Source organism: Salmo trutta, chromosome 12 (genome assembly GCF_901001165.1).
Source record: "Salmo trutta chromosome 12, fSalTru1.1, whole genome shotgun sequence".
NCBI lineage: Eukaryota > Metazoa > Chordata > Actinopteri > Salmoniformes > Salmonidae > Salmo > Salmo trutta.
In genome coordinates this window covers 49,565,520-49,579,669 of record NC_042968.1, presented here as the reverse complement: position 1 = coordinate 49,579,669, position 14,150 = coordinate 49,565,520, and the positions used below count along the sequence as shown (strand labels likewise).

At 43.2% G+C, this 14,150-nt stretch overlaps 1 protein-coding gene across 7 annotated transcripts in view; it reads left to right on the top strand.

Moving 5' to 3' along the window:
- LOC115203728 (GTPase-activating Rap/Ran-GAP domain-like protein 3) overlaps positions 1–14,150 on the top strand; it is a 221,885-nt gene that overhangs the window by 126,893 nt on the left and 80,842 nt on the right. For all 7 annotated transcript variants that reach the window (XM_029768662.1, XM_029768659.1, XM_029768656.1 and 4 more), the window contains exons 4-11: positions 2,658–2,757; positions 6,373–6,491; positions 7,019–7,083; positions 9,084–9,147; positions 10,697–10,723; positions 12,287–12,362; positions 12,467–12,565; positions 12,808–12,911. In XM_029768662.1, the coding sequence (XP_029624522.1) occupies positions 2,658–2,757; positions 6,373–6,491; positions 7,019–7,083; positions 9,084–9,147; positions 10,697–10,723; positions 12,287–12,362; positions 12,467–12,565; positions 12,808–12,911 (654 nt within the window). The remainder of the gene's footprint in view (positions 1–2,657; positions 2,758–6,372; positions 6,492–7,018; positions 7,084–9,083; positions 9,148–10,696; positions 10,724–12,286; positions 12,363–12,466; positions 12,566–12,807; positions 12,912–14,150) is intronic.

Here is a 14,150-nt window from a genome sequence, read left to right as displayed (position 1 = left end):
CCTTACAGTGAAATGCTTACTTACAAGCCCTCAACCAACAATGCAGTTTTAAGAAAAACACCCCCCAAATAATAAGAGATAAAAGTAAAAAATAATTAAAGAGCAGCAGTACAATAACAATAGCGAGGCTATTGTTAGGGTTCGTTTCCTTGTTACTTGTCAGTCATTGGTGAAATTAGCATTATGACAAGATATTTAATTAAATCATTCAAAAACCTTTATTAATGCAATTGCAGACAGAAGTTGACAATCAGGAATATAGCACTCATGTTTCCGAGTGAGTTCTGCATCAAAGAAAAGGTCTCAAGTTGTTTTGTTAAACCCTAAGTCCAGCCCTGGTGATGTCACTACCTACGTCATTACCTTTTTACTCCTGAGACCAAAACCGTGCTTACAAAGATATATAAACAAGGCTTTTAGTGTTATTTAAAAACTTAGCAGTAAATGTCCACTCCTCAAAGTAGATTTATTGTGGAATGTTTGGCTAGTCTTATCTCCTACACTCCCCTGCAGAGTTCTGTCTCAGTCACACATTTCTTAGAGGGGTCTCTTTATAAGAGAGAGAGAGAACTAGAAAACAACTGTGGAACAATTCTAAACCTCTATAATGAATATATATATATTGTTAATCTGTAGTCTAGGACCCTATAAATGTAAGGAGGGAGGGGTCAATTAAACATAATCAATTATTCTAATACATCAAACATTTTGCCACAGCCCTTATCATGACCCCTAGGTGAACCCGACACTATATACAGGGGGTACCGGTACAGAGTCAATGTGTTGGGGCACCGGTTAGTCGAGGTAATTGAGGTAATATGTATATGTAGGTAGAGGTATTAAAGTGACTATGCATAGATAATAACAGAGAGTAGCAGCAGTGTAAAATAGAGGGGGGGGGGGCAATGCAAATAGTCTGGGTAGCTATTTGATTAGATGTTTAGGAGTCTTATGCCTTGGGGTAGAAGCTATTTAGAAGCGTCTTGGACCCAGACTTAGCGCTCGGGTACCGCTTCCCATGCGGTAGCAGAGAGAACAGTCTATGACTAGGGTGGCTGGAGTCTTTGACAATTTTAGGGCCTTCCTCTGACAACGCCTGGTATAGAATTCCTGGATGGCAGGAAGCTTGCCTCCAGTGGTGTACGAGGACGTTCGTACTACCCTCTGTAGTGCCTTGCGGTCAGAGGCCGAGCATTTGCCATACCAGGCAGTGATGCAACCAGTCAGGATGCTCTCGATGGTGCAGCTGTAGAACATTTTGAGGATCTGAGGACCCATGCCAAAACTTGACGCTCTCAACCTACTCCACTACAGCCCCGTTGAAGAGAATGGTGGCATGCTCGGACCTCCTTTTCCTGTGGTCCACGATCATCTCCTTTGTCTTGATCATGTTGAGGAGAGGTTGTTGTCCTGGCACCACATGGCCAGGTCTCTGACCTCCTCCCTATAGGCTGTCTCATCGTTGTCGGTGATCAGGCCTACCATTGTCGTGTCATTGGCAAGCTTAATGATGGTGTAGGAGTCATGCCTGGCCGTGCAGTCATGAGTGAACAGGGAGTACAGGAGGGGACTGAGCACGCACCCCTGAGGGGCCCCCGTGTTGGTGATCAGCGTGGTGGATGTGTTGTTACCTACCCTTACCACCTACGGGCGGCCTGTCAAGAAGTCCAGGATCCAGTTGCAGAGGGAGGTGTTTAGTCCCATGGTCCTTAGCTTAGTGATGAGCTTTGAGGGCACTGTGGTGTTGAACGCTGAGCTGTAGTCAATGAATGGTATTCTCACATAGGTGTTCCTTTTGTCCAGGTGGGAAAGAGCAGTGTTGAGGGCAATAGAGATTGCATCGTCTGTGGATCTGTTGGGGCGGGATGCAAATTGGGGTGGGTCTAGGATTTCTGGGATAATGGTGTTGATGTGATCCATGACTAACCTTTCAAAGCACATCATGGCTACAGACGTGAGTGCTATGGGTCGGTAGTCATTTAGGCAGGTTACCTTAGTGTTCTTGGACACAGGGACTATGGTGGTCTGATTAAACATGTTGGTATTACAGACTCAGACAGGGAGAGGTTGAAAATGTCAGTGAAGACACCTGACAGTTGGTCAATGATGTGTGTGTGTGTGTGTGTGTGTGTGTGTGTGTGTGTGTGTGTGTGTGTGTGTGTGTGTGTGTGTGTGTGTGTGTGTGTGTGTGTGTGTGTGTGTGTGTGTGTGTGTGTAGTGTGCTTTTGTGTACATACGTGTGTGTGTGGTCTGTGGGTGTCTGTGAGGCTTAGCTTCAATAGGATGAATCCACAATGGGACAGCCACTCAATGAGGAGGAGGTGCATCGATCAGGGGGCAGAGGCCTTAATGTTAATATTGATGACAGGGGGATGTACTGATTACAAAGTTACTCTTCTTCCGTGGCCAGACTAAACAATGATGTGTGTGTGTTTTGAAGGTCAGTCTGTAGATCAATTTATGTGTTTATTGGCGTAAATCAGTGTGTGTGGCCCCTGGGTACAGAGACCATAATGAGTCATGCTGTGACCATTTATGCTGACGTGTGGTGAAATATGCGTTTGTGCATGTGTGTGCGTTTCACTAACCCAGAGTGTGTCTCTGTGTGGGTGTGCGTACATTTGTGTGTGTTTTCGCATGTGTGTGTTTGTGTGTAGCCGATGGACTACACCCCGGGAATCTGGAGAAGAACCGATGTCCATTTGGAGAACCCAGAGTACCACACCAGATGGTTCTTCAAATACTTCCTGGGAAAAGGTCCGTTTTGCTCCACAACTCTCTGTCTCACACACACGCCTAACCTAATTCTAACCCTAACCCTAATTGTATCACTTACCCCACACACACACACACACATGCACACATGCAGGGGGATAACAACATTAACATCTGACTGGCTCCATAGTCAACATGAGCGGCCAGCAGCCTCCGTCCTAGTCGTGACGGTCGTTAAAAATGCGTTACCCTCCTCCTCCTTCCATCTTCCTTCTTCAGAGCCCTCGCTTCTTCGGATAGGCGTGGGTGTGCGTGCATGCGTGTGAGTACGTGCATGTGTGCGGGTTATTCAAGCACAAGAAAACAAGACCCCAGGCCTAAGTGAACTGTTTCAAATCAGGATGAATACCATAGAGGGACTGAAGGAAAGAAAGGGATGGAGAGAGAGGAGAGTGAGCGAGAGGAAGATAAAGAGAAATGGATAAATCAAAATCAAATCAAATCAAATTTATTTATATAGCCCTTCGTACATCAGCTGAAATCTCAAAGTGCTGTACAGAAACCCAGCCTAAAACCCCAAACAGCAAGCAATGCATGTGAAAGAAGCACGGTGGCTGGGAAAAACTCCCTAGGAAAAACTCCTGAGAAAGGCCAAAAACCTAGGAAGAAACCTAGAGAGGAACCAGGCTATGAGGGGTGGCCAGTCCTCTTCTGGCTGTGCCGGGTGGATATTATAACAGAACATGGTCAAGATGTTAAAATGTTCGTAAATGACCAGCATGGTCAAATAATAATAATCATAGTAATTGTCGAGGGTGCAACAAGCACGTCCGGTGAACAGGTCAGGGTTCCGTAGCCGCAGGCAGAACAGTTGAAACTGGAGCAGCAGCATGGCCAGGTGGACTGGGGACAGCAAGGAGTCATCATGCCAGGTAGTCCTGAGGCATGGTCCTAGGGCTCAGGTCCTCCGAGAGAAAGAAAGAAAGAGAGAAAGAGAGAATTAGAGAGAGCATATTTACATTCACACAGGACACCGGATAAGACAAGAGAATACTCCAGATGTAACAGACTGACCCTAGCCCCCCGACACATAAACTACTGCAGCATAAATACTGGAGGCTGAGACAGGAGGGATCAGAAGACACTGTGGCCCCATCCGATAGAGTCAAGGAGAGAGAGAAATAAATAAATAAAAGGACGGAGAGAGAGAAAAAGAGAGGGAGAGCAGAGTTCTTGTTTTTAATTAGGTTTGTTGGGTCTGGTCAGTGTTCTGTCTGAATATGTTGCCGTGTCAACCGGACAGAGAGGGAGCTGAATGCCGATTGGTGCTGTCTCACACACGCACAAACACACATACATGTACACACTCACACACACATATATTCAAGCAGAACACATGCAGGCAAACATACCCTACTCAACATTCCATATAGGAAACACTAGGCCTCACTGTGGTGGCAACAACTAATTCCTGCCAGAAATTAACAGACACTGTAATGAACTCTTATGACCACACAGCAAAGGACAAAGTCAACAATTGAAGAGTTTTGTTCCAAAACACTATATCCACCAATTTTTCACATTTGTGCTTTTTCATCAGAAATGATTGCTTATGGGTACCTTCATGTGTGTGTAAAATATGACTGTTCTCAGATTTTTGATTCATAGATTGGGGGCAAAATTAAATACATCCAATGTTTAACTGGATTGAAATGTTTGTATACTGTATATTTGACTGTGATATGTGACCAACTGGCTCGATTCGGTCTTATGTAGCAAAATTAGAAATCGTGTTTTTTTTAATTGAATATAAGTAGAGACTCAGAGATAGAAAATGGTATATCATACACTACAGTTGAGGAACATTGTGAAAGTAATTCTGCTTTGAAAGTTGATAAACTTGTAGCCTCACTTTTTGAGAAAATGGACCTTGAATATTTTTGGTACACCTACTGGAGAGTTCTTCTTTGTCTACACCCATTCAGCATCGTTCACACCCTCTTAAGCTTTAACCCCATCCATCTCTTTAAGGATTCACATAAGGCCATATACTAAACATCCAAAGATTTCAAGACTAAAGGCTGGTTTATACTACGGGTATGTTCGTAAATTTAATCTGGAGTGCCAGAGTGTGCTCTGGGCATTCGTGAACTCAGAGCTTTGTCAGATTCAGAGCATTTCGCTCTCGGAGCATTCAGAGCGCACACTGGATGCTCTGGCTGAGGAGTAGGGTTGATTCGAGCGTTCTGTCCTAACAACAGCAGTCAAGCACCCAATCTAACTGGCTAACGTTAGCTAGCTTGCTAGCTACTTCCAGACACAAATGAGAGAACAGCTTACTCTGATAATTTTACTCGCACTAGCAGAGCTGGTTAAGCTGTTTTATGTTATCCAGAGCGTTGGTGACAAACTGTGCTGCGGGCAGAGATTTATTTTCATTTTTTTGCCGACGTTTACTGACACCGGCCATATTCAACGGGTGTTGAGCGTTCGTAAATTCATCAGTTATTCTGTGCTCTGGCACACTCAGACAAGAGTGCTCTGAAATCGGAGTAGATAGCCAGAGCGAATTTACCAGCTATCGACAGTTGTTGCAGTGAAATCAAAACATTTTATTGAAATGGTTACTTCCATAGTGGAGTACAATTATTATTCTTATTTTTTTTGTTGCCCTTTTTCTCCCCAATTTTCGTGATATCCAATTGGAAGTTAGTCTTGTCCCATCGCTGCAACTCCCGTATGGACTTGGCAGAGGCGAAGGTCGAGAGCCATGCGTCCTCCGAAACATGACCTTGCCAAGCCGCACTGCTTCTTGACACACTGCTCGCTTAACCTGGAAGCCAGCCGCACCAATGTATCGGAGGGAACACTGTCCTACTGGCGACCGTGTCAGCGTGCAGAAGCGTGCTACATGGCAGACCAATTCGAACTCATCCATCCAGCATTATCTCAGCCAATCATGGCTAGCGGGAAGGTGACTTACTTTTTCTGTGACTAAACCAACTACACTCATAATTTAACAATTGTATTAATATTTTCAGATAGCGTACAAGTTTGATATTAAGGCACATAAAAGTTTACATGTTCCAGAAGACATTTCTGCCAAAAAATGATGTATATATTTTTTAAGTTTACGCTCAAATGGCTCTCCTGTGAAGTAGTAACGTGCGACATATGCCTAGTTTCCTGAAACAAGTCACATATGTGGTTGTCTCACCTAGCTATCTGAAGATGAATGCGTTACCTGTAAGTTACTCTGGATAAGAGCATCTGCTAAATTACTAATATGTCAAATATACATATTTAAATACAGATCTCGCATTACTGTATTGCAATTCTAAACAGCAGTCACTGTGACGTCTAAAAAGGGAGAGGGAAAAAAAGTACCTGCCGGTAACTTACAAATTGAAGCATACAGGTGTTATGATGCGTCTCGTGATCGGAGAGCACACTGTTGCGAAAAGTAAAAAAAAAATGGTGCAACAGAACAATAAACCTAAACTGTCTTATTGGACAAGTTTTGATAATGCATCCTCGTTTCACTCCGATTCTGAACGTTTTCTTCCGTTTCATGCCTAGTGAACACAACCGAAGGGTCCTACACAGCAGAGTGTATGGCAGTGTGTGACAGTGTGTGTGTGTGTTTTCTCCCCCCAGTCCACCAGAATTACGTTGGTACGGATGCAGAGAAGAACCCCTTCTACCTGTCTGTGGTTCTGTCTGACCAGAACAACCAACGGGTCCCTCAGTATAGAGCCATCCTTTGGAGGAAGACAGTAAGTCACTGACTTTATGCACAGATGTAGGATCAGCTCACCCTTACAAAATCCTAAACTTAAGCATTGGTATCTGTGCAAGTTGGCTTTAGATACAGATCTAGGATCTGCTCAACCTTTCCCAATGCAAAACCTTGATCATTAAGGTGAAAAATGCATATACTGTATAGACCTTAGATCAGTGTTTATGGGCAACATTATACTTTATCCATGAGTCATAGCTTCTGTGTGTGGGGTGGGGGAGTTTGGGGGTTCAGCTGTGAGGTGTGTGTGTGTGTGTGTGTGTGTGTGTGTGTGTGTGTGTGTGTGTGTGTGTGCGTGCGCGTGCGAGTTTGGCAGCGAGATAGAGGGGTGTGAGTCATTCAGAAGAGTTAACTAGCTTCCTCACTGAGCTCCTGTTTCAGATTCAAGCACCACACCACACCTGATTAGGATGGCCTTCTGCCTTCTGTTCAGATAGATGATGAATACTTTCTCTCCACATCCGGACCTGAGATAATTGTATCTCTTCTCTTCTATCTCCCCAGGGAACTCTGAAGATCAGTCTGCCATACAGCCCCACTAAAACACTTTCAGTCAAGTCCATCTTAAGGTAAGCACTGCTCAGGATGTTATTCAATACACTGTTTCACATGGACACATTGACTATGGATATGTAGTATTATTGTATGCATCTATTCTGTTAGATTTAAATGAACTAAATGAACATATGCATCTTAAAGGAGAATTTTCCTATTTCTGCAGTATGTAATGGAATGTTATAGAAGAGTCCAGACACTTTTTTGGTGATTTAGCTTGTTTTTGAGAAACATACCCCAGCTGCAATTCACTTCCTCATTGCTCATTGTGCAGTATCAGGGCATGCAAAATATATGAACGAAAGCTCCAAAAACACCCAAATACGTCTTTTTAGAAACTGACACACACTCATTATAGTGTGATGAGTGATAGATATAGTGAATACACATCCGCCACGCTGATCACCAACACAGGGGCCACTCAGGGGTGCGTGCTAAGTCCCCTCCTGTACTTCCTGTTCACTCATGACTGCACGGCCAGGCATGACTCCAACACCATCATTAAGTTTCCTGATGACACAACAGTGGTAGGCCTGATCACCGACAACGACGAGACAGCCTATAGGAAGGAGGTCAGAGACCTGGCCGTGTGGTGCCAGGACAACAACCTCTCCCTCAACGTGATCAAGACAAAGGAGATGATTGTGGACTACAGGAAAAGGAGGGCTGAGCACGCCTCCATTCTCATCGACAGGGCTGTAGTGGAGCAGGTTGAGAGCTTCAAGTTCCTTGGTGTCCACATCACCAACAAACTATCATTGTCCAAGCACACCAAGACAGTTGTGAAGAGGGCACGACAAAACCTATTCCCCCTCAGGAGACTGAAAAGATTTGGCATGGGTCCTCAGATCCTCAAAAGGTTCTACAGCTGCACCATCGAGAGCATCCTGACTGGTTGCAATCACTGCTTGGTATGGCAAATGCTCGGCCTCCGACCGCAAGGCACTACAGAGGGTATTGCGTACGTCCCCGTACACCACTGGGTCCAAGCTTCCTGCCATCCAGGAACTCTATACCAGGCGGTGTCAGAGGAAGGCCCTAAAAATTGTCAAAGACTCCAGCCACATTAGTCATAGACTGTTCTCTCTGCTACCGGAGCACCAAGTCTCGGTCCAAGAGGCTGCTAAACATCTTCTACTCCCAAGCCATAAGACTCCTGAACATCTAATCAAATGGCTACTCAGACTATTTGCATTGACCCCCCCCGCCCTCTTTTACGCCGCTGCTACTCTCTGTTATTATCTATTCATAGTCACTTTAATAACTCTACCTACATGTACATATTACCTCGACTAACCGGTGCCTGTTATTTTACTGCTGCACTTTAACTACTTGTTACTTTTATTTCTTATTCTTATATGTATTTTTTTTAACTGCATTCATTGTTGGTTAGGGGATTGTAAGTAAGCATTTCACTGTAAGTTCTACACCTGTTGAATTGGGCGCATGTGACATACAATTTGATTTGATGTCGGTCTTTAAATGTTGTACACATGAAATTGTAGAACTTTATCTGCAACGTTATAATCAATTTTGGTCGAGTAGCACTGTTTTCTCTACGAAGCTGTGCAGTCCGTGCAGCACAACTAGTAGAAGAAACATCTTGGTTCGTCACAAAAGGGAACATAACGTTGCGGATAAAATTCGGAATGACACAATTTCATGGGTACTGGCTCAACATCTAAAGAACCTAAATCAATATACTGAGAGTGTGTCCGTTTCTAAAATATTATATTTGTTTATTTTTGGAGCTTTTGGTCAAGTCTTTTGCATGCCCTGATACTGCTCAATGAGCAACGAGGAAGTTAATCGGGGTAAGTTTCTCAAAAACAAGCCAAATAGATATTTACTTCAGAAACAGGAACATTCTGCTTTAAGATAAGAATGGAATGAAACATGTTATTGCATGTAAACTTGACTTTTTAGCCCCTCCCTTTCCTCCTCTCCTCTCTCCCTCTTCTCCCTCTCTCCACTCTCCTCCCCTCCCTCTCCCACCCCTCCTCCTCTCCTCCAGTGCGATGAACCTGGACAGGTTTGAGAAGGGCCCGAGGGAGATTCTCAACCCAGAGATACAGAAGGTGAGATTACACTGTATCAGCCACAGAGATATAAGCAATAAGGCCCGAGGAGGTGTGGTATAAGGCCAATATACCACGGCTAAGTGCTGTTCTTAGGCACAACACAGAGTGCCTGCATACAGCCCTTAGCCGTGGTATATTGGCCATATACCACAAACCCAGAGAGGCCTTATTGCTATTATAAACTGGTTAACAACATAATTAGAACAGTAAACAAGTACTTTTGCGTCATACCGGTGATATATTGTCTGATATACCACAGCTTTCAGCCAATCAGCATCCAGGACGCAAACTACCGGCTTTATAATGATATATAATAGTCATGTTCTAATTCTATTTCTATTGTATCAGCCCAATACTTTAAGTGAAATTTCCTTTCGTAGGATAGCCAGAGGCTTTGTAATTCATATTCATGAGATACGTCGGATGATTGGTTGAGCCTCCTTGGGTGTGTGACATCACACAGATGTGCTGAAGAGCCAGCCATCTGTTTAGCTTGCTCGTCGGCATGAGCAGTATAAGCATCGAACAATTTGGGAAACCCAGCTTCAGCTTAGTTAATTAGGAAATAAATAAAAGCCTCACCAGCTAGCTACCAATCTATTTTAGTTTCACTGTCCGATAATTCGTCAAACTAATTGTTATTTTTACCTTTGCACAAACTGTCTGTTGCTTGATAAGAGTAAGTTAACCCTATCAAAGAATAGGTCATCCACGATTAGTCGGCCAGTGAGCTAGCTACATTTCAGTAATTTAGCTATCCTCCTAAATGTGATGGCCAGTGGATAAACTAACTGTGAGTTGAACATATTTAACTGGCAACTAGTTTGCTTTCAGACATTGTTGCACATGGTGTTATCATGTCTAACCAGTTGGCCATGTGCTGACGAGCTCCCGAGTCTAGCTAGCTGCATTGTTTGGAGTCCATAATTAGCTGTTAGCTAGCTAGTTGGCTACTGCCAGACCAGTGTGAACCAGCAATGCAGAATGCTAGCTAGCTACATTTCAGTCAGTAGCTGTCCTTCTAAATGCTGTGGTCACTGGATAAACTATGAGTTTAACATATTTGGCAGAAAATGAGTAGCCAGTTGTTGTCATGGTGGAATCAAGGCCTGAACGAGATCAAACATTTAAACCTGTCTTCCTCTATCTAACCAGCTGAAGCCTATGTGCCCATGAGCCCCTGAGTCTAGACACAGCCTAACTAATGTTAGCTAGCTAGCGTCACTGGCTGAGGTGACTCAAACCCTGTAGCTAGCTACTGTTATTGGGGTGCAGGAATATTAGATGTCTTTCAATTTTAAGATAATGCTCATTGAAGTTGGTGGTTACTGCTGGTTTCAGATCCGAGGCGAGATAAATTATCCACCATGTTTTGGTAAGGACTCAGAGTGACGTCACACACCCAAGAAGGCTCAATAAATCGCCTGACAGATAATGACTTTGCCTCCGGCTATCCCTACGAAAGGAAATGTTGCATACTGTAACAGATCTGTGAGTGATTGGCGAGGCAAACTGATGTTAACTGTGCTTTGTGTTCTATCCACAGGACCTACTGGTGTTGGAGGAGCAAGAGGTAGAGCATTTATTTATTCTGTCATGAATGCCACTCTTTCAAGTGAATACTATAGGTACTAACTAGTGTTGACCACTATCTTACTAGAGATTTCCTTCTGCTCTCTACTACGGTTGCTTGTCTGGTTTTGGCAGATAATGAAACTGTTGTCGTGTCTTTGGCTATGCCGGATTAAGTGATATGACATGCTAACCTATGAAATTCTTTCTCTGTAATTAATATTACCTGATTAAGCTAATCATGTAAATGTAATTAACTAGAAAGTCGGGGCACCACGGAAGAAAGTTTATAGAGCTGTTATCTTCCGAACAAACTCTTAAAATACTTAGCAATATTTTACATCGATAGCAGTCAATATTAACCCTTATCTTATTTTCAGTCTCATAATGAAAGTTGTAAATTCTTGGTTATCTTCACGAACCCTGGCTAACAAGTTGAATCAGCAATACAAAATTGGGTTTAATTATTTATTTACTAAATACCTAAACTAACCACACAGAATTACAAATACACAGAATACAAACGAATGTCATACAGAAAAAGTCCCGGTGGACGGAACCTGGTTACACAAAGGAAAGGGGGTTGGGCTTGAATGAAAGAGCGGGAAGACTTAGGAACCACAAACAGCAGCTATGCTATCGTAAATACATTATCTTATGCATTCTAAATTACCGCCCATTTGGAAAAGGAAAATGCAATAAATATTTACTCTGAGCTGCGCTTCGGTAGATTGGTCGTAGATGCTGGCCGGGTTGGCCAACAGATCTTCCTGTACTCGGAACAATGTCTCTGGTGGTAAATTGGATACGTGGTGGTATCTTCGTCTGTTTGTTAGACTGGATCCGTCGTCCGTCCTTTCCTAGCCCACGTCGACAGCGGCCGCTGCTAACTCAACGGCTAGGAAGTATCACTTCTGTAGTGAATAAGCTCAAAGTTCATACCAGTTCATACCATAGCTCACGCCAAGGTTGGCTTAGTTCTGTTCTTGACATGTGTGTCCTTCTAACGTAGAGGCTGCAGACCTCACGTACTGGAACCACCTGGTTATCTTTTCGTCAAAGACTTATATAGTGGAGAGGGGGAAGGAGGTGTTTCATCGTTTATAACCCCTGTCTCTTCACAGGGTTGGGCCACTGATCAAGCAGGGCACTTTCCTTATGAAAACCCAAATCTCTCATTTGGAAGCTAAAATTACATTTAATCTCCTAACAAACAATTTCAATATCAAACATTTCAATTGCATAACAATTCCATGTTACTCTTATAACTAGAGGGTGTATACTTTCTCAGGTACAGTTTATGTCGTCCTGTCATCAGGCATAATGTCTCAGATAACAATGAACTGACCTCCATACTCATTACGTTATCAAGCATATTTCCAACTGGTTTTATTACCAAAATATGGTTCCTTTCCCCATTTGTTTGATGTTCCCAGACTCTCTATATTTAACAGGACAGCAGTTCTTCAGTAGGGTCAGTAAGAGAGGGGAAGGGAGAAAGGTATTTATGGGGGGGTCATAAACCTTACCCACAGGCCAAAGTCATGACACTGTATTTTCTTAGGGTTCTGTTAACTTCAAGTTCGGTGTCCTGTATGCCAAAGATGGACAGCTCACAGATGATGAGATGTTTAGCAACGGTAAGTCACTAACATTGTGGGTAGTAAGTATCACATACAAAATTTGAAGTATCCATGTCCTGTGAATAGTACTTTCAACCCTGCTCTTTCTTCTGTTTCTTCAGAAACAGGAAGCGAGAGCTTCGATAAGTTCCTCAACCTGCTAGGGGACACAATCTCTCTGCAGGGCTGGGCGGGCTACCGCGGTGGACTGGATACCAAAAGTAAGACCTGGTCACCAAACACACACACAAGCGCACCATGGGTTCTGCACCATGGGTTCTGCGATTAATTATTGTTTTTCCATCATATTGCAGACTATGGAGATGTCTTCCAATTCCATTCTCTCTTTTGATCTTTCTCTCCCTCTTTCTATTTTTCAAAATATTTTCTCTCTTGCCTACACACTCCTCCCTCTCCCCCATCCTTTTATACTCCCACTGCTCTATCCTTTCTCTCTCTCCAGATGACACTACAGGAATGAACTCCATCTACACAGTGTACCAGGGCCATGAGCTGATGTTCCACGTCTCCACCATGCTGCCCTACTCCAAGGAGAACAAGCAGCAGGTGTGTGAATGTGCCTGCTTTGTTATGTTGACAGCACCCCCATCTCTATCTCTACATGTTAGACCTCCAGAGCTGCGGAACTATATAGAGTATAACCCTCCCTTCCTCCAGTCAGTTGTGCATAAATCTTTTTTCTCTCTCAATTCAATTCAATGGACTTTATTGGCATGAAAAACATATGTTTACATTGAAATAAACAATCAAAAATGAACAATAAACATTACACTCACAAACGTTTCAAAGGAATAGAGACATTTCAAATGTCACATTATGACTATGTACAGTGTTATAACGATGTGCAAATAGTTAAAGTACAAACATAGACATAAATAGGGGTTGTATTTACAATGGTGTTTGTTCTTCACTGGTTGCCCTTATCTTGTGGCAACAGGTCTTGCTGCTGTGATGGCACACTGTGGTATTTCACCCAATAGATATGGGAGTTTATCAAAATGTGATTTGTTTTCGAATTCTTTGTGGGTCTGTGTAATCTGAGGGAAATATGTGTCTCTAATATGGTCATACATTTGGCAGGAGGTTAGGAAGTGCAGCTCAGTTTCCACCTCATTTTGTGGGCAGTGTGCACATAGCCTGTCTTCTCTTGAGAGCCAGGTCTGACTATGGCGGCCTCTCTCAATAGCAATGCCTCTGAGTCTGTACATATTCAAAGCTTTCCTTCATTTTGGGTAAGTCACGGTGGTCAGGTATTCTGCCACTGTGTACTCTGTGTTTAGGGCCAAATACCATTCCAGTTGTCTGTTTTCTGGTAAATTCTTTTCAATGTGTCAAATAATTATCTTTTTGTTTTCTCATGATTTGGTTGGGTCTAATTGTGTTGCTCTGTGGGGTGTGTTTGTGATCAGAGCCCCAGGACCAGCTTGCTTAGGCGACTCTGCTAGGTTCATCTCTCTGTAGGTTATGGCTTTGTTATGGAAGGTTTGGGAATTGCTTCCTTTTAGGTGATTGTAGAATTGTACAACTCTTTGCTGGATTTTGATAATTAGCAGGTATCAACGTAATACTGCTCAGCATGCATAAAGGGCAATGGGTTCTATAACTGATTCAAGTATTTTTAGCCGGATCCTAATTGGGATGTCGAATTTTATGTTCCTTCTGATGGCATAGAAGGCCCTTCTTGGCTTGTCTCTTAGATCGTTCACAGCTTTCTGGAAGTTACCTGTGGTGCTGATGTTTAGGCTGAGGTAGGTATGTTTTTTTGTTTGCTCTAGGGCAACGGTG